The 21,096-nt window shown below is 29.2% G+C and overlaps 1 protein-coding gene across 6 annotated transcripts in view; it reads left to right on the top strand.

Annotated features, from left to right (window-relative positions):
• LOC126737079 (espin) overlaps window positions 1–21,096 on the top strand; it is a 101,548-nt gene that overhangs the window by 72,066 nt on the left and 8,386 nt on the right. For 5 of the 6 annotated variants that reach the window (XM_050441776.1, XM_050441779.1, XM_050441781.1 and 2 more), the window contains 9 exons: window positions 9,991–10,174; window positions 10,227–10,409; window positions 10,470–10,583; window positions 13,810–13,997; window positions 14,050–14,201; window positions 19,136–19,330; window positions 19,392–19,597; window positions 19,686–19,766; window positions 20,719–20,920. In XM_050441776.1, the coding sequence (XP_050297733.1) occupies window positions 9,991–10,174; window positions 10,227–10,409; window positions 10,470–10,583; window positions 13,810–13,997; window positions 14,050–14,201; window positions 19,136–19,330; window positions 19,392–19,597; window positions 19,686–19,766; window positions 20,719–20,920 (1,505 nt within the window). The remainder of the gene's footprint in view (window positions 1–9,990; window positions 10,175–10,226; window positions 10,410–10,469; window positions 10,584–13,809; window positions 13,998–14,049; window positions 14,202–19,135; window positions 19,331–19,391; window positions 19,598–19,685; window positions 19,767–20,718; window positions 20,921–21,096) is intronic. The other variant, XM_050441777.1, reaches the window with a different exon arrangement.

Genomic DNA, 21,096 nt, shown 5'->3' with positions numbered 1-21,096 from the left:
AGAATTATAGCAATTACGTAATCACTACAGGATTAAATATGTTCATATTAAAGAGATGAAGAACATATTTAACTGGTCGTTATAGTAGTTACTAGTAAGTCGGTCTACAAGTCGTTAAAATGTTTTAAAGTAAATACGTTATTGAATACGAACCGCCAAGGAAATCAATTATTTTGTATTATTTTCAAATCCAGATAAATATTTTATGGTATTCAATGAAAAAAACTCCTTACAGCCTATTAACTAATATTAATAGATTAACATATTAGTTTCATATGGAGAAAAACAAAATCTGTACTGGCTTGTATATTTTCTAAATTATAGTTGCGATAAATTCATATCTTAACAACGCAGTGAATAACTATGAATTTTTATATGTTTTTTGCATGTTATAATATGATTTATTTTTAAAATCAGTGTGTTATGATAAATAGATTATCACATCTTACCATTTGAAGAAAAAAAAATGTTGAATTAAAACCCAATTTTTTCCCTGTGATCTGGTAGCATATTTATTATAACAGTGATTTAAAAAATTAATAAAATCAGAACCAACAAACATTATGTGATAATTTAAAAATGAATTTAGAACAAGAAAAACGTGCGCTTGAAATAATTAATTTATATCAGAAGTTATTTAAATTGGTTTTACCACCGATAACGAAAATAACAAATTTCGAATGGAAACTCCTAATCTATTATGTTCGGCAGTGGTTTTAACAGTTCTTAAACCCATAACCAGTAAAAATATTATTAATCGTATTTTGGTCAGTTTTTTCTTTTTGCGACTTAGGTAGGAAAACATGTTCGTCTAAACATAAAGGCCAAAAAACATATAGAAAACATTGTTTGCCTTATCGGCTTGACCTTATCTCGACAATAATTTAAAAAAAAAATAATATATTTATTAAAAAAATTTTAAAATCACTGTAATGAAATCCAAGTAAAGAAAGAAAGGAAACATTTTTTTATGTTTTTTTGCCGGTTAAGATAGGATTAGTTTTTATAACTGTTGTGATAAATGCAGCATTATTACATTTAAGTCTTTCATTTACATAAAAAAAGTTGTTTTTAAATCTAAAATAGTATCACTGACATAAGTGCGTTATCACATTCCAGTCATTAAGGAAAATATAAATGGTACGTTAGTTTATTTTTAAATGATGTTATTATATCTAAGTCAATAAAACAATGTTTCTATTAGTATAAATTATGAATCTCAAATTGTATTGTTAATACTGAAATTAGAGATAAATGCGTTCAGATTCTAGCCATTAAGCAAAAAATAAATAATATAATCAATTATTTTTAAAATCAGTGCTGAGATGAATGAAATACAAGAAAATATAGAAAGAAAAGACTATAAGAGAATACATCTTTTAAATCATTCATGGGATAAACTTCAAATAAACAAGCAAAAATAGATGATCCTTTGTCAGAAAAATCTTAAATCTCTATCGTTGTAAATATGGTATGCCTATAAAGAGAAACACTTAATTTTTACTAATTAATAATGGATTGAATGGAATTTGAAGGGCGGTAGGGGTTTTATTTATATCCAATAGGAACAGTCTTCCGGAATTTCCCAAATCCTGCAGACGAATTAGTCTTTCCTATTTAATGTTGAAGACAATGGAGAAATTATTGGACCATTACCTCAGGACAAAGATACTCTCCAAGAGATGTTGCATGGACATCAATTCGCCTATCAGAAGGGCAAATCAAGTTAAAATCCAAGAAAATTGCCATGTGTGCATTTAGGGATATTGAGACAGAGCACTCTTTGATAGAAGAGCTGATCCGGCCATAGTAAGATGGGTCAGATGCATAATTAACTAAAGATTGATTACAGCCCCACTAGGATCCACGAATCTGTGTCACTGCCGTTAAAGGATGCCCGCAGTGCGGAGTCCTGTACCCTCTTCTATGGTCCAGAAAGGGTACAAGACCATTGGTTATGCGGATGATATTACCGTCAATATAATAATCAGGGAGAAACATGCCAGGACAATTGCAGAACGAATGCAAGATGCTCTCAACATGACATGTGAATGGTGCACTTTGAACATATACAGGGTGTTTCTAACTACGGTACGAAACTATACAGGGCGAATCGTTAGGTCGTTTTATGAAAAAAAGTTCCTATGAACGTATATCGCGAGTTGCTTTGTTTCTGAGATACAGGGCGATAAAGGGTCAAAAAAATAACGGTATTTTAACAATACTATAACTATCCTTAAACCGATTTGGTTGAAATTTGGTGCAGTTATTTGAAGTTATAAGAGGCTTATTTAGCTGTAACTAGATTGAAATTATTAGATCCAGTGGCGTGTCAGTGGGCACCACATGCTTATTGTTGAGAAAAAAACAAGGCCAATAATTAATTGTTTTGCAGCTTTTTATTTATTTTTGTATTTAAGCAACTAAAAATACAACTTTTTCGTATCTTATCTTATTATCTTCATATCTGGCTTTGTTTTCGAAAAAAAAAAATTTAAGTATCTTTAACTCATTCTAAAAATTATCCATGGACGACAACATGAAATAAAAACCAATTAATTCGATGAACAATTTCGACCTTAAAGTAAATGAGCAACATGCCCACCTTCTGATAAAATACACGACTGCAAACGATTTGTTATTGAGTGTCTGACACGCTCAAAAATACCTGGAGTATCCCTTATGATATCGCAATTGACAATTATCCGATTCCTCAAGTCATTCACATCTCGAACAGTTTCATAAACAAGAGCCTTCAGATGGCCCCATAAATAGTAATCCAGGGGATTCATATCAGGACTGCGAGCCGGTCAATTTTGAGGTCCTGCACGTCCAATCCAGCAATTAGAGTAGATGACGTCGAGATGCTGACGAGCAAGAACACTGAAATGAGCTGGAGCCCCGTCTTGCATAAGCCACATGTTGACTCTTACTTGTAGGGCTACTTCTTCTAATAAAGTGGGTAAATGGTGTTGCAAGAAATCCGTGTAGGATTCACCTGTTAATCTTGTCGGTAAAAAAAATGGGCCAATTAGGTAGTCACCAATAATTCCTATCCAAACATCCAGCGAAAATTGTTGCTGAAAATGAGTTTCTCTATTAACTTGGGGATTTTCGTCGGCCTAGAAATGATCATTGTGGAAGTTCATAATAGCATCTCTTGAAAAATTTGCCTCGTCCGTAAATAAAATATTTGGTAGGAAATTATTATTGTGTGCAATCGTATGAATCAACCACCTGCAAAACATTAATCTTGGATGAAAATCCCGAGGCAGTAGAGCTTGTACACGCTGTATGTGATATGGATGCAGGAGGTTTCTTTTTAGAACTTTCCAAACGGTTTTTGAACTGACTTCAAACTGCAGTGCAATCTTCCTGATACTATTGAAAGGATCTTCTTCTATCGCATCAAGTATAGCTTCTTCCAGTTCAGGCGTTGTTATAGTTTCTGGTCTTCCACCACCCATATTTTTATTAAAACTCCCAGTTTCACATAATCTTGCATGTAGTTTTCTAAATGTTTTTGCACATGGAATTACTCTGTTAGGATATCTGTCCTGGTAAATTCTTCATGCTTCTTCCGCATTTCCATTTGCTAATCCATAAATAAAGTGCATGTCGGTCATTTCTGGGGTTTGAGCCTGTCAGATGGTGAGACTCGCGGTACTGTACGAGGCTCTGGTATGATGGAGAAGCAGAAGACAGCCATATCGAGACTGTGCAAGCATGTCTATACGTCCGTAGGAGCCATGAAATCAACCCCAACGCTGGACATGGAGGATCTTTTAATCCTAACACCGCTTAATATAGCTGTATAAGAGGAGGTAGCCACGACAAGCCTTAAGGCCTTACTGGTTATCTGTCCGGGGAATCTGGGATATACTTAATATGTCTCAGGCGAGCGACCATATGGATCCGGTAAACTGTTTTGAAAAGATATACAGGTTCCTCTTCCCTATAAGGAAAGAATGGTGCGTAAATGGAAACTCAAGGTGGTTACGGGGTGGATCGGGAATATGGTACACAGATGGATCAAAAACGCGCCAAGTAGTTGGAACAGGAATATTAGGGCCTAAAGCAAATCCATAACACTGAGCAAGGATACAACAATTTTCCAACCGGAAGAGAATAGAGGGAAATACGGGTTAAGATATTCTCCGATAACCAATCGGTTCTTAAGCGGTTCCTTCTCTGAAGGAACCTGAGCGGCTGCACATACAGGTTCAGGAACTACTGGAATTCCACAGTAGGCTCAATAACCTGTCGGCTCGAAATTAGATTACTCTGGTCTGGGTACCAGGACATAAGGTACACGCCGGGAATGAGAAAGTGGACATCTACGGAAGAAAAGGGCTGACGGGAACTTTACTACTTACTTGGACGCTCCCTATCTAGTTTTGCTTAAAGGAGAGGTCGTGAAAAGGACATCGTCCATGATGATATGACATTGGAATAACATTGATGGATTGGTTCACTCCAAAAAGTACCTGAACTTCGATGCTGGGTGGGAGGACCTATCTCTAATCCTACAGACGGTGGTAGGGATGCTTACAGGCCACTAAACCTACAGCGGCCACCTATATAGAATAGGCCATAGGAGATAAAGAATTTTGCACATATATACTGAGTGAAGAGGACCTGCTGCTGACGCTTCCACTGAAGGAGCTGATTATGTTCGCGAATATATAGGGACAGGGGAAGCAGAATAGGTCAACAATGGTCGCAATGCAAAAGGCTACCCTAGGCCAGACTCCATAATTTTACGTTACATTACTGATTAATATCTGTTTTTAATCATCGCTGAGAATTAAAAAAAAAGTTTTTGTTAGTGCTATAAATTTTAAATTTATAGCCGAGATAAGTGCGTTACTACATTCCAGCCATTAAGGGAAAAAATAAGTGATACAAATAATTATTTTTAAAATCACTGTAAATATTATTGCAAAACTGCTTTAAATACTTTCAAGAATAAATAAAATCACTGCTGAGATAAATATATAAGGCTTATAAGAAGAAACACTCATTTTTTATTGACTAATATTTTTTTAAATTATTATCACATTCAAGGCAATAAGGCACAAAACATTTTGCCAATAATGATACAATTAATTTTTAAAATCGCTCTTTAGATAAACGTGTTTTTATTTCGTTATTATTCACAATAATCATAGTCAAAGTCACTGCTGAGAATATATTAGAAGATCTCATCAGAAAATAAACTTTTTTTCATTATGGGTAGTTGAACCAATTTCAATTCCTGCTGATATAAATAAATAATTTTAGCTAAACTTTTTTTTTACTGGTTTTGAATATACTGAAGTTACTACATAATCTATGTTGGTTCTGAATCGATTTATTTTTTGAATTATATTATATATGTTACAAGATACTAAGAAAATATTTTAATGCTTATTGTTCGCATGTAAATGCAATCTTATATGTTTCGATAAATATTTTTAAGTTACTGCTGATATAAATATATTATATCAACTTAATCATTTAATAGGTTTAAAATCATATTCTAGCCATAAAAAAGAATCAATTTATTGGTTATAGGTAGTTTCACCTTTAAATTGGTTATTTTCTGAATTTATAAATCTTATCAGCAGCAGATTATGTATAATATGTTTTTAACACCACTATTATGATAATTTCATGTAATATATGTATATGTCCAAGAGTAAGCGGTTAAAAAATATTGTATATGTTATAAGTATTATAATTTTTTATCGTTGAAATAACCGTATTTTGAATCATTTAATTCCGTCTTCCGAATGTTGTGAACCAATTTTTTTATATGCCACATTCAAGCTCATAATATAAGATAGTTTTTAATTCTGAGAAAATATTTATGAATTTAAGAATATAAGCCATTATGAAATATAGCTCTCCTAAGATAAATACGTTATCGAATAAAAAACATTAGGAAAACAGAAACTTATTGGTTATGAGTAGTTCTTAATTCTTTAAGACCATTAAGTTCTGAATGTTTCTAAATCACCATATTACTCTTGTGACAAATTTTTTGTAAATAACTTTTAAATGAAATCATCAGAAGAACTTGTGGATTGTCAGAAAATAAGCATTTTAGCACAAATAAAGACATATGTCTGAATTTGAAATAAACTTCGGATATTTTTTGAGTGAAAATCTAAATATAATTATTTATAAGACTTAAAATTTTGCCAATAGGGCTTTTTTAAACAATGGATAAAAAATTATTATATTAAATTTATGATTATGTATTAGTAGATTTATTTTTTATTATCATATTTATGAAAGGCATTAATTCTCAGTTTGTATAGGCCTTTGGTATACTTACTATAAGCAGATAATTAGTCTACATTCATTTAACCACTAAAACCATATTTAAATTGTAATTTTTGGTATATTTATATATATTATTTTGTGCACAATTTAATATTTAATTAAATGCATCATAATAAAAAAATCATATACGAATATGTGGTAGCGTGCAAATATCCAACTCTTCCTACAATAATGTTCATACCGGCATAAAATCGAACGTAACATTCAGAGCATCATTTCTACATTAACACACCTCATTAGATTTTATTTTTTTAACCTAATTAGCACCACAATAATAATTATATCGGGCAGTCGTATTGCTGAATTTTTATGTTTTTTTTTATGACGATATAATAACAGAACTGATCGATTAGGATCTCTATAGTTAGTTTTAATTGTAATAATTGTCGGGTAATTAAAACGGGTATTGTGCCGTACAAAATGGTCGATTTGTGTGATAGCATATTGGAAATGAAGACATTCTAATTATTATGAATAAGATATTAAGTGGTTTGAAATATTTTAGTATAGATAAAGTTAACTATGAATTTCTGTCGTGAAGTTTTTTATGTAAAAGTTATATACTTTTTTTAAATTAATTTTGCATTTTTTAACAAAAATGCTTTTTCCTATTAACCAATATTAAACGAAAAAAAAAACAAAAATATATTTTTTATAATATCAATGTACCCATCTCGTGCTGCTATAAATAATAATTTTTTTACAGTTTTGATATTAAATTTGTAAATCCCAAACCACCGGACTTCCTGTTAATGTGAATATTAATTATATAGATAACGGTTATCAAGTATTCGTATAGGGTTTCATATTAGGGTTTTTCTATTCAGTATTAAAGAAAGTAGTTGAAAATAGTAATAGGATTCATGTAAAAAATGCATATTAGCAATAAAATTAAGTAAATTCAGTTGGACATAATAAACTTTTTGGTATCATATTTTTCTCAATATTTAATTAATTGCATGTATCACTTGATAAAATTGCAAAATGTAATTTTTATGTCGTTCTAAAAAAAATGACTTATTATTTTCTTATTTTAATTGGTCCTTGAAATAATAAATTCATTTCCATTCAAATAGACATGATTAGAATGAATGTTATGCAATTTTCTAATAATTTCTTTAACATTTTCTAAAAAAAATATTTAGTAATAATTAAATAGCAAATAGTTTTTAGATATTGTTAAAAAATTAAATATATGTATTATTGTACTACATAAATGCATAACTTAAATTAATACTACTTTTGTTTTTTCTTAATAATTTCTGAATTATTAATTTAAAAAAATATTTAGATAATTTTTTACTCATATATCCTAAAGCTATTATCTGGACACTACTTAACTGACTTGCATGAAGTTTTTAGTTTCTTTGAGAGTATATAAAAAGAAATTCGTATTTTATTAATTAAGTTTTGTTTTAATGATTTTTTAATTTGTTTTAATTAACTAAATTTTACAAAATCTATTTATTATTAAAAGTTAAATATTCTAGATTCGATCTGAAAAAACCTTAATCGATAATGTATCTTCATTAGTATAATTATTATAATATATGCCTTAAAGTCAATAGTCCTAGATGTAGAAACTTCTTAAAAAATGGCAATCATATCCTTATAAGTTATGCATATATTAAGTTATATATATTTTGTAATCAGGTTATGTTTATCTAGAAAATCACCCTTACGGAAATTTTCTAGAACTGATATGTAAGAAACTATATGACCTAACCAGACCTATTGATCTTAAAACATATTTTTTAGATTCGTCTATTTAAATAGACGAATATAAATAAAATCAGTTAAATTTGACAAGGAACTTACAAATGCACGGAAAATTCTTAAAGGAGTGTGATCTGTCCTCTTCTTACTTCTGTTTAACATTTATTCATGAAACATTTTTCAAGAAGCTCTCGAAAGCAAAGGATGAGTAAAAATGTTTAACTATCTGGAGATTTGGTTATATGAAGACTGGTCTTTGGATGTAGCAATCAAGACTCAGAAAATGTTACGCATGGTCCTTACTATTGTACTTTATGGAAAGCTGGATATTAAAGGTTAGCCAATGAATGAGCTGAAAGCATTTGAAATGTGAATCTACAGAAAAATCTTAAAAGTCCTATGGACAACGAGGATATTTTGAAAAGTATAATTTGCCACTATTAATAGAAGGAAAAAGGAGCTTATGCAGAAAGACGATGTCGTGAGTGCGAAATTTCAAATATTAGGCAGAAATAGGAACTTCAGGAAAATTAATTGACACTACTAAGGAAAAATGGTCATAACTAAATGGGGAAAAAAATATAATTAAGGCAGTTGTTTGGTACAAAATTCTAAAAACTGAGAAAAAAAACAAAATAATAATTGTGAGAAAATATACAACTCTTCTTTTAACATAAAATTATTAATTTTAATTACTAAAATGTTTATATTAATTAATAAATATAATAATAGAAAAAGGCTATTGTGTCTATTCAAGTTATGCCTACTAAAGATTTAAACAATATCCTATATATTCAAATATTCTAACTTATTGGATAGGTTTTTATTAATTATTATTATTAATGTGACGTCTAAGATTAATGAGTATAAATACTTTTCACTCATTAGCAATTTTAAAACTTGAAAATATAAAATGATATGGACAATTATGAGATATATAAAATCAATAATTCAAAAAGTTGAAACACAATGCGATACATAACCAAGGTCACGCTATATGTAAATCATAGCAAAATTGATTTTTTATATAATTTATATAAAAAATAACAATAAATTAATTGAACTTATATAACGCAGTTTAAATACACGGAGCACAATAAATACAAATATGAATATGCAACACAAGACCGCAAGATATTAGTGTTAATTTTGCCGCAACTTATGCAACGAAACATTTATGTTGCATGGCCCAAACATCAAACTAACTTTGCACAAACTAATTTTCGCGAAAATAATTGTTATATTTAAATTATTGGTGGCGTAACTTCGACGATTAACAGAAAAAACATATTCTGACTTGCAAAGTATTATGTGAATACTATTAGTAAGCAATTAAAGTTGTATGCTATCTAAGATCATAAAAAGAAATAAAATGTCACTTTTATAAAAGGGTAATTAGCCAATAACACAGCAATATTATAGTTGCGCAATTTCGTATGTTGAATATTGTATGTAGTCTAGCCCTATAATGAAATTACGCAGAGTTTTACAAATATTTAGTGTATGACTGATCTGTAGAAATTTTAGCAAAAATTCAAATAAATCGCTTAAAGGCTTCTGTAAGAGTTAGCATCTTATTTTGAAAAACCCTGTATGAAGAAGCCGAGTCATCTTTTAATTTTTTTTCTATTTTTCTTTATGTTTTTAACACAAGTATTTTCTAAATTCTCATCTCACTAAGCAATGCTTCTGTGAATAAACCTTGCTGTTTCTTCCGTTCCCATATCCTTTAATTAACTTGTACTCGATTTTTATAGCTTTATCCTTTTCTTGCTATTGGTCATATATTGTGAACTTAATAATTTTTCTTTAGGCAGGCTTAAAAATAATTAAAATTCAGTCAATATTTTGATATACAATAACTATATTGCTAGATTTAGGCAATTAGAAACTTAGTTGAATAAATAAAATAAGACAGTTTTCTCAAAAACTCATTTCTTTAAGTGCTAACACTCAGATGGATAATGACGTCACCCCAGTTTACTTGGCTGCCCAAGAGGGCCATCTAGAGGTACTAAAATTCTTAGTCTTAGAGGCCGGTGGATCCCTCTATGTTAGAGCCAAAGACGGAATGGCTCCAATACACGCAGCAAGTCAGATGGGGTGCTTAAATTGCGTGAAATGGATGGTAGTTGCTCCCTGATATTTAAATAAATCTATATTTATAAGGAAAATTGCAGATTCAGGATCAAGGGGTCGATCCAAACCTGAGGGATGGAGATGGGGCCACCCCTTTACATTTTGCCGCCTCTAGGGGCCACTTAGAGACGGTAAGGTGGTTGTTGAAACATGGAGCGAGGCTTAGTTTGGATAAATATGGAAAAAGTCCGATAAATGATGCTGCAGAGAACCAGCAAGTTGAGGTAACAAACCATGTCTCTCAGTCTAAGAGGACTTTTTTATTAATTTTGTAAACTTTTCAGTGTCTGAACGTTTTGGTACAACATGGAACCACTCCAGATTATAACGACAGTGATAAGTCAAGTACGGGAAAACGCTGTTCTTGTACAGGTAGAAAAGGAGATCATATTAAACGCGTAAGTATAACATAATACTACTAGTATATTATTCGAGAAGCTTTTATGTACAAGTAGGATACTATGCTTTGTCTACGACTGCCTTACTATTAGGTTTACTATGTCCTCAAAGCAAATGGTTTCAAAACGTTGACGGTAAATATGACAGTTAGTCAACTTTTTTTAAAAAAAATTTTATCTTTAAAATTTAAAAAAAACGACTTTTGTTAAAGAAAGGAAGACCCAATTTAATCCTCGTATTTAATTATGCCAGTATAGTACGGTAGTTACTATATTATTATTAAATAATACTATATTTATTTTATACTTGTCAATCAATTTATACTTGTTTTATATTTCTTTCTATTTTTAAAATAAGAAGAATATATAAAAAAGGACAGCAACAAAGTGCTGTAATTGTAAATCACAAAACATTTTTACCACTAACCAAAACTGTTTAATTTATTCTCTTAAAATGATTTTTTAATTTTCGAGTTTTGCAAAACTTTCGTATGCATCTAGTTTCAATTGTTATTAACTGGTTTAACTAATTTTACAAGTCTTTGTTAGTTTTCTGCTCCTAACAAAGACTTGTAAATTGTCTTTGTGTAAATTGAAGTGGCCAGTATTTAAAACATGTTCAGCCAAACTTAATTTTTCATATTTCACATGAGCTACACGTTCTTTAAATCTGACATTAATTAATCTTCTTGTTTGCCTTTTGTATTTCTTATCAATTTCATTGGTTTTCATTTTATCTTTTGGGATTCCTATAATAGATTTCTTAGTTTGGCCATTGAATATTAAATATTTATCCTGGACCAATATTCAATAGACTTCATGACCAATATCCATTCGATATTAGATATTAGTCTTGAAATCTATAAAAATTTTATCAAAGCTTTTTGTCGAGATAGGTATCATATGGTATCACAACGAAAGTTCGCCTATTTCAATATTTTTGAAATGTGGTAGAGTTTTTAGAGTTAAATTTAAATTCATGCCTTTTAATCAGCTTATCAATAATCCTATTTTCATAACCATTAACCTTTCAGTTGTTTAATTTGTTTCTTTTTCTTTATTAAATTTTTTACTATTTAAACAAAATGAGACAAAACAATGGACACAGAAATGAGTGCTAGCCATTTTCTGTTGAAAATAATAGTTAGTTACTTGTTATGTATCTAAAATGATTTGTTTCTTTTCTATAAATATCAAGTTCTAACCTAATATCTAAGAATGGAATTTGATTATTTGTTTCTTGTTCGCATGTAAATTTAATGGATAAAAACAGTTATTTAGTTGTTCTACAAAATTAATAATATTGCATTTGCTTTTATCGAACACGGCAAACACATCATCGACATATCTTAACCAAACTCGTGGAAAGTATTGTAATGTATTTTGTACATTTAACTCAGAACGGTTCATAAAGAGCTCTGCTAGAAAGGAAGGCAGGCAATTACCCAAGGCTATACCACCAAGTTGTTTATAATACGATTTGTTGTGACATGTAAAAATCTTTTCAAAAGAATTTCTGATTTAAGAATATTTGGAACCAAAGAAGATACATCAAAAGAAACGATGATTTGATATTCACTTATTTTTTTATGTTTTGTTTAACTATTATGCATAACTTAAATGGATATGGTAACCACAAATTCCTTGATATAGGTAAATTAATATAGTGTTACGAAAATTTAAATATGGTTAATAAATTCGGTGAAGTATAATAAGTGAATAATGGATAAATGTATTTTTATACAGTTATATAGAATGAACAAACTATAGAATAGTCGTATATAAAATATATTATATAATAAAATGAGAAATATATTATATCCGCTTCTACTTTGCATTTTTGCAATTTTTTTTTAATTATTCCGATATTTTGTTGTATAATTTAATTAATATGTTAATTTATGAAATAAATAATGCCCCTACTCCGACGTAACACACTTTTTTTCAGTATTAATTATATTTTATTAAAATTTAAAACAATGTCGTAGATTGAGTTTAATAGCGGGTATATAAATTTGCAGAGAGAAATTAAAAATTACAGAAACAAGTTAAACAGGTAAAATACATAAACGTATTGTTTTAAGTTAAATATATGGTTGATAACCAGTTCAACTATTTCATAGAGATTAATGTCTCTTGTTTGATATAAAATTAAAAGTATACCGTTCTACTTTCAAACTACCAGCTTAGAATGCATATTATTAGAACAAATAGGAATAAGATCATTATTTATCAGTCATTTTCCCGTATTTTACGGGATAAATATTTTTTAATTCTTTAAAATTAAAAAAGTTATTATTCAACTTTCAATTTATGTAGGTTAGTATACAAGCAAAAGTATAACTCTGATATTGCATAGTATTATATTTATAATACTCTATATTTAAGGTTTTTAAGTAGTCTATAATGGTCATCATCACATCAAAGTGTGCAAAATGGGCATTAGAGGACCGTCATATAGAATGAATTTTTCCTGAAAAACCTTCTTATTTTAGAAAATTAAATCCCTATTTATGATTCCATTCAGGTCTTGTTGAATAGTTCCATTAAGTAAAAGTTACTTCTAATTTTTATTATTAACAAGGTAATATAACATAATTTCAAATATGTTAAATAAATATTTAATAAATATTATATAGTTAATAAATATTTTGTATATCGTATCCTTTTAGATTATGCCTGTATAAAGAATGTGTAATAAAGGGTGATTAAGATCTATTAACCGATCGTAATAGCATAAATTATTTCTACCAAAAATTTTGATCTATTTGAAGCGTAATCATCGTCTTATTATCGCAATAATAATGACAAATTTCCCAAACATCGGAAAAAGATTATTTAAAATATTAATATTACGGACTTTTTTGGCTTATGTTTATACATTTTATTTCCATACATTTAGCTCCTAAATAGACTGTTAATTTTTCTTACAAGACTAGGGAACGCCTTATATAGGCATTAAACATTCTTATAAGCTTTATATCATTTACAAATATTATAAAATGTCACAATATTTAAAACAGTCACAAGGGTCTTGTTACAATTCCGGCAGTTTCACTATTCAAAAATTATATTATTAAAAAAATAATAATCGTATCCATTTTAGTTATGTCTTAACTTTTTAAATTAAATAAATATATATATTTTTATCTACATTTTTTATTTTAGAACTTATTACACATAATTTAAAAAAATACAATTTACATATTTTTTTCTAATATTCTAGGGAAACTCTAACGGCTCGGACTGTTCAAACTGCAAACCAAGGCAGACTACGAAAAACTCAAAAAATTCCACTTTGAATTCTCTGGAACCATTTTACTTGCATCCTCCTTTAAATGGTAGAAGTTTAGAGCCTGCCCATGCACCAGAGAATGGTCTTTATATTAATCCTATGGTAAACCACAGACACAGGTAATATATTTTTTTTAAATTTAGGTTTAATATTTATTTTAAACTTTTGCAGTGCTTCCACTTGCTCGGATACAAGCTCAATAGGAAGCGAATCCTTTTACTTACATAATCCCAATGAAATTGGCAAGGAACATGTTTATAATCGTATGAAGGACCTTTTTGATTCTACTGGTGATCAAAGTAGACCGATATCTGCATTAAAAGGTAAAATAATTATTTTTAGTCTAAAAAATTCATGATATACTAAGATGTTTCATGAATTCATTTTTACTGCTTGCAGGAAATACTAACAAAATACCTTTCAATAATTATTTCAAGCAGAAATATTAATATATTGCTCTTTTTGCAATAGAATTTTAATCTGCATGCGTAACAACCGGCCCCAAATTTCTTATTTAACGCGGTTTTTATGGTAATTCTTATTGCACTTCCCTAATTTTATAATAAACATTTTTAGAAATTTTTTCCGGCGGTTTGTGTGCTATTAGTTCAGTCGTGGTTTATAGTTTGGGTTGTGGCAAAGTGTGGCAACAAAAACATTATTTTTGAAACTTTTTAAGACATGGATGACTTTAATGTGTTGATATATTTAAGGATGTAAAGCAGTATAAAACTTTTAGTAAGTTTAAGACATTTTATTTAATAATTTTGGTTGTTTTTATGATTTGTAAAAGTGAATTTAGTATTTAAAAAAAAAATTAATAATTTTTTAAAACAATTTACGAAAATGTATGAAAAATTTATTAATTTAATTTATTAAAAGCAAAAAATCGTTTGTATACAAGAGATAAGACAAAAATTAAAAGTTTTCAAAATCCGATCATCTTTTGATACTAAGTGTAATTTAATTGCTTAAAATTATTGTTTTTTAGTTGATTTACAAATAATTGCCAAGATATTTTGAGAATTTATTAATTTCATTAATAAATAGTGTACTAATCACGGGACTAAGAATTATAATAAACTTAGGAATAAATACATATTTTCTTCATAAATGATGATAGTTTAAGTTATTATTAAACTAATAACTAAGAAATTCCGTCATTTTAAACGAATAGTTCTAAAAAATAAATAGGTCTTCAAAAAACCTATGCAATTAATTAATTAAAAGTGGATAAACTATATAAAGGAAATAGTAAAAAATGTATATCGAATCCTTTTAGATTATTCCTATAAAATCTAGGAATATGCAATTCATGCAATTCAGTTTATGGACATTCAATTAATTAAAAGGAATCCTGGGAATAAACATAGTCCATTTTGTTTATATAATATGATTAACATAATTATTCTTTTAACTTATAATTTCTCAAATTCAAGAAGTAGAAGGAAAACGTTAAGGAGTTCATAGGAAGAATTTTAAATTAAAAACAATTACCATAACGTCTAAACAATTTTTTAATTTATATTTAATTGATTAAAGTTAAATTAATTAAGGATATGGAATTATTGTAAAATATAAATAAATGTAAAATAAATTTAGAACAGCTGAAGCTATTACAATTAAATTAATAACTATTATAATGGTTTGATTGCTGTCAGTCAAATAGTGTAAAACAGTTTCGAAAATCATAGACGTTCTTGTAGTTTGCAGATGACATAAAAGTTTTCTGATCTATTATTTCTGCTGGTTTTGCACTGCTGGAGTCTCCAGAAAGACTAGGACAGTATTTTGATATTTAGTTATTTAAATATATTTAACAGGATGGTTTTTTTTTAATTTAAGATGGTTTAAAATATCATTTGATAGATCTATGGTACCACTTAACATTAAATGGTATTTTTCTTGCACTATATACTAAAGTTAGTGATCTTCTAGTGACATTTTATAGAAACTTAACTTTTGATGCTCAAATTCAAAGACTTTTCAAGAAGCTCTTTTATTTATTTAGTAAGAGAATACTACCCTGTGGCGTGGTCTCCATGTTAAAGCATTAGTAATGAAAAAAATGAGGGGGTTTAGAGGAAATTCCTTAGAGTTGTGGTTATACCAAAAATATAATCCACGTGTCTTTGGGTCTGTCAAGATTGTTTGAAATTAGGCAGATAGCTGATGTTTGTTTTTTGTCTCACCTTAGTCAAATCAAGTTTCCTAATTTATTATCTTTTATAACTTTTTAATTGTACTGCTCAAATTGATAAACACACTTTTTGTTTTATTATATTTCAACCAAAATTTTATTGTAAAAATGATTCTTTAATCTGCATGTTGACATCGGCAATCTCAATTCTTATTGATCGTCATGAGATGGAAATTTGAGAAAAAAATTAAATTGTCAGAGGATTATTAGTAATTACTTCAATTAGGTTCTATTCGGAGGGAGAACTGCTGTCAGGTTTTCTCCTTAAATAGTGAAGAACACAACACAATTGTGCAACTGGAGAGTACTAATGAATTGCATTTATTTTCTTTGTATCTTTATCGAAGAACCACTGCTTATAAGGCGCTGAATCAATTAACATAATAAATGAAACAAACTTGAATAATACAAAAAGTGTCAATGTATTAGCTCCCAAAATAGGAAAATGGAATAATTGTTCAGTAATGCAGATGTAAACTATGGTGTCTTTATGCATACTAAATTTAGCCTTATCTACACTCACTTTTGCTTGTTAGCAGGTAAATTTTACTCACTCACTTTTTACTAACTATAAAAGCGTTCTGCCAAGAGGCCGCATCGCCGATAGTTGTCAGTTCACTGAATAAATACAGTAAAAATAAATACCTCTGGTAGTTTTGAGTGATCGTCTTTTCATAGTGAAGTGTGTAAATAAATTAGTTGACTATTTTCGATTGTTTTAATTCACACCTAACGAACGGGAAAAATGCTACATTGGTGTCAGGTATAGGGTATGAATTGGATGTCAGTCAACTGGGTATTGGTGAAAAATAAATAATAGTGGACTAAAATAAATCGAATGCAGGGACTGGAAATGTATATTATATAACATTATTAAGTACTTTAACGTATTGCATTAACGACCGAACTCATAACTAGACACATGTATACCCATAAAGATATGTTTTAATTGTGTACAGAGCACAAGGGCATTTACCGACCTTCACTAGGCCATCCGGACTAAGAGTGTGAAGATAAAGACCCGTTCTTGGATTATTAGGGATTATGGACCTAAACTTGGTCACTAAAATTATAGAGAAAGAAAGAGATAAAAAAGCCGGCTTTAGGTAATAGGAAAAACTCCATAAGCAATTTCTCACATACGTTCTCCGATAATTTGAATGTGTACTAACTCTTGGAATAGTAATTGGTCATCAAAGGTATGGAAAGAGGTGTACGGAGTAATAGGAAATAGGGATAACTCGTGAGCAACTTGTCACTTCGACTCTATTTATAGACATCTCAGCCACAATGACTCCACTTGACTGCGTACTGCAACTAAGATCGTCTGTTACAACTAAAATTTGAGCGTGTGACTTTTTCTACTTTTAATGTTTAGTGGGTGCAAAATAACTCATTAAGTGCATATTTCATCAAAAAGGGATGTTAAAAAGGGCTCAGAGCCTAAGAGCCTGACAGTTTTATGGGAATTTATGGCTTATACTTATGGTATTAAGGTTTAAAAGTTGCCACTTAAAATTGATTGCTTTATGACCTCTGGGAACTAGGGATCGATGATCTTTTTAAAATTGTGAACATAAACCATTACATCTTAATAACAGAAAAGGAAATCTTTGGATTATTTCCTAATATATATATTTAAGTTTAATAGTTGTAATAAAATGGTTTACTCTTTATATGAATAAGTAAATAAATAAATAAGAATATATTTTCCTTTCAATTTATTCTTAATTCGTAAAAAAAATATAAAAATCTCAGTTTTTTTAGCCTAAATTTTACTAAAAATTATGCATTTTAATATTCGAAGGAACATAAGCCTAAGAGTAAAATTCAAATATGTGTTCTCATTTTCTCCTCCTTCAGTCAGTCAATTATTTGATAATTATTATCCTAAAAAAATAGAAAAATATAATTGGTCATCACAATTTGAATGGAAGTAGAAGATGCGAAGAAAAATTTTGAAAAAATAAAAATATACTCATTATTGTCTTTATTGATTAAAACAATCTTGTAGGGATAATTTCAACTTAAGAACAATAACCAACACATCTAAATAATTATTGATTTAATTGATTAACATTGATATAAATTAACTAAGGGACAAGTATAAACAACGTTATGCTGTACATATCTAAAAGAATTATATAATTCTCGGCATATTACACTCGCACACATTATTTCGGCAGTAAAATAAAACAATTGTAAGACTGCATCGTTGTAGAAGTAGTAATATAAACTCGATTGAAAAGCAGTAGGAAAGCAAAACGTATACAGTGAATAAGAACCAAACAAGTAAAGGTATTAATATTGATTCTTGAGTAACTGATTCCCATTAAAGTAAGCATTTCACCCACGTATATCACCTTCAGGGTTTTACTACTTAATTTTTGGTAGAACATGAAAATTCCATTAAGTTGCGGATGATTTAAGGTATCAACAGCTTTACTGTTATTATCTTAAAATTCTAAAAGAGTAAATTTAGTTTTGTTGTTAGCATTCACAATGTCATAAACAAATTTTGTTATAAGGCTATAGTGCAACTATGATGTATAATATGATGTAAAAAGCGAGAGTGATAAGAGAGTTTACTTTGCAATATTGTTCTAAATCTGATTTTAGATTACTTTTTTCTCCTGATCTTAATTAATTAAGCGAGTCTGGATTGAGCATTTTTTAAATATAAATGTAAGCAACCAGATAATATTGAGCTAACTAAAAGAATACAAGACATATACCAAAATTTACAAATATGGTATTTTTTTCTTCGTGGCATTATTTTAAAACATTAATTTAATAATCAATTTCAATTGTACATTTTCTCCTGCATCATGATGGTATTTTGCAGAACAATACGAAGTTTCGTCTTTACCATCATCATCATAAACTTTTTTTGATATTAGATTATTACAGTTGTAAGAGATTCGTTGTTTTAATTTGTATCAAAGTGCAAAACAACATTAAAATTTTCCAAAATATTATTTATTTAATTTAAAACTCTGGAACGTTTGTCACGGCATAAGCGTTCACCTTTATTTATCCTTTTTCTTATGTTTCTAGTGAAAGTAGAGGTTCACTCATCCAGCTCTGGTGCTGGCTCAGACGAGAACCTCTCATCATCAGACTTATCATCAGTCAAGTCAAATGATCAAGAAAATGACTACGAGGATATATATCTTGTTCGAGAAGAAGCCAGAAAACAAGAAAGAGTTAACGGTCATAGTGTTAATGAAAGATCTCGCTCCAGAGATTCAGGTAATACCTTTCTCACTTAATTACTCTGAATATAAAAGTAAAATATTTGTGTTTTTTTTAGGTTCACATAGCAGATCGGGTTCAGTGAGCTCCTCGAACTCCGGATGTAATGTTATAGTAAAAACGACACCGACAAGTAACGGACTAACTAACAGGGAGAAGAATGGCAGCATTTATAAGTCAAACGAATTTTTACCCAAGCCTCAAAAATTGGAAAAATCTGAAAAGAAGTTTACGGGAGGGGGAGAAAACGATAAGGCTAAAAAGGTATTTAAACGGCTCTAGGAAAAAAAATTCTGACTTTCGTACGAATAAATATTGGTTAATTTGTCGTTTATATAATAATTTCTTTAAGGAACACGACCAATTGTACCAGAGTTCTCTGTTAGAATATGACACAGAAATCCGAAAACAAGGAAATTATAAATTAAAAAGGGTAAAGAAGCTTGTATTAAATTCTTGGCATGATATGGTTATCTCAATCTTGCACCACCTATTTCTATCTGTATAGTCTGTTGTAATGCTTTTGGATACTGTAAATAGTTCGTTGGTATAAACTTCTTAGTTGTTACTTGGAATACATTGCCTAATGGATTTAAACTCGAAGGACACAAAAGTTCGGTATTTTGATAATGGTGATAATTTTAAATACCAAAAACAACTGTAGTAAAACATGTAGCAAAACAAATTCATGCCTTATGTTTCCTAAGAAAGCAAATTCTAGAAAGTTTTTTTTGAAGTTTTCTCTTTCGAGTTACATTAACATCCTTAGGCGAGGTTTTTGGAATCATTACCGTTCAGAATATTCCAAAAAAAATTAACATTAATTTAAAACGGTTTGACTCGATGAGTATCATGACCGTATTCCTTTCAGTCGACTAATATCTCATAATGAGTTACTTATTTTATTGGGTATTACGTCACTTATAGCAAAAATCAATTTAGAAATTACTATCTCACCATAAAAATCTATTATACCTCAAGTAAATTATTGTATTTAAAACTTATTGATGTTAAATTAAATTAAGTATATCGAACGGTATCATTATAGATTTGAGTTATTGAGCATATTTCTTTTAAATACGTGAATAAGTCTATTTACTTCTTCCTTTCAATGTTTGAGCGTGTGAGTTAGTAATTTCTAAATTGATTTTTGCTATAAGTGACGTAATACCCAATAAAATAAGAAACTCATTATGAATTCGTCACAACAATACAGATTTTACTTAATATCTCATAAATTTAATTTTCTTTTATTTTAATTTCTGCTTCTTGTATCTCAAATTTATACAACATATATGTATATATACACTTAAAACTTTTTCTTCTCATTTATTTTAAACCTCTTAATGTTTGGTTTTATCAATAAAAAAAATATTTTATTTTAGGTCTCCTCTGCACCGGTAGAATCTACTCCTCCTCCACCACCCCCACCGCCACCAAACAACCCTAAACAATTATCACTCATCGACCCTAAAGATCCCCATCTGAACGAACCCAGGGGTGCTGAAATTGTTGAAGTTGTCGAAGAACCTACCTTAAGACCTTCTGATATTGTCAAAGGAATGTGTAGGAGTATGTCTGCTTTATGTAAGTACTTTTTTTGCAATTTTATCATATGATTGATAAAATCTTGAATTTTCCCTAAAAATTATTGATTGATTGATTTTTGTAAGACCAACAAATTGATTTCGAGTTAAAGCAAAGGCTTCAAAAATTACCAAACTCAATCCAGAACTTGCTTCTCAACCAGAAGCCAGAGTTTA

The sequence above is a fragment of the Anthonomus grandis genome, chromosome 6, assembly GCF_022605725.1.
Source record: "Anthonomus grandis grandis chromosome 6, icAntGran1.3, whole genome shotgun sequence".
In the NCBI taxonomy this organism is placed as follows: domain Eukaryota; kingdom Metazoa; phylum Arthropoda; class Insecta; order Coleoptera; family Curculionidae; genus Anthonomus; species Anthonomus grandis.
The sequence above is the reverse complement of the archived record's forward strand: the minus strand, read 5'-3'. Positions and strand labels throughout refer to the sequence as shown.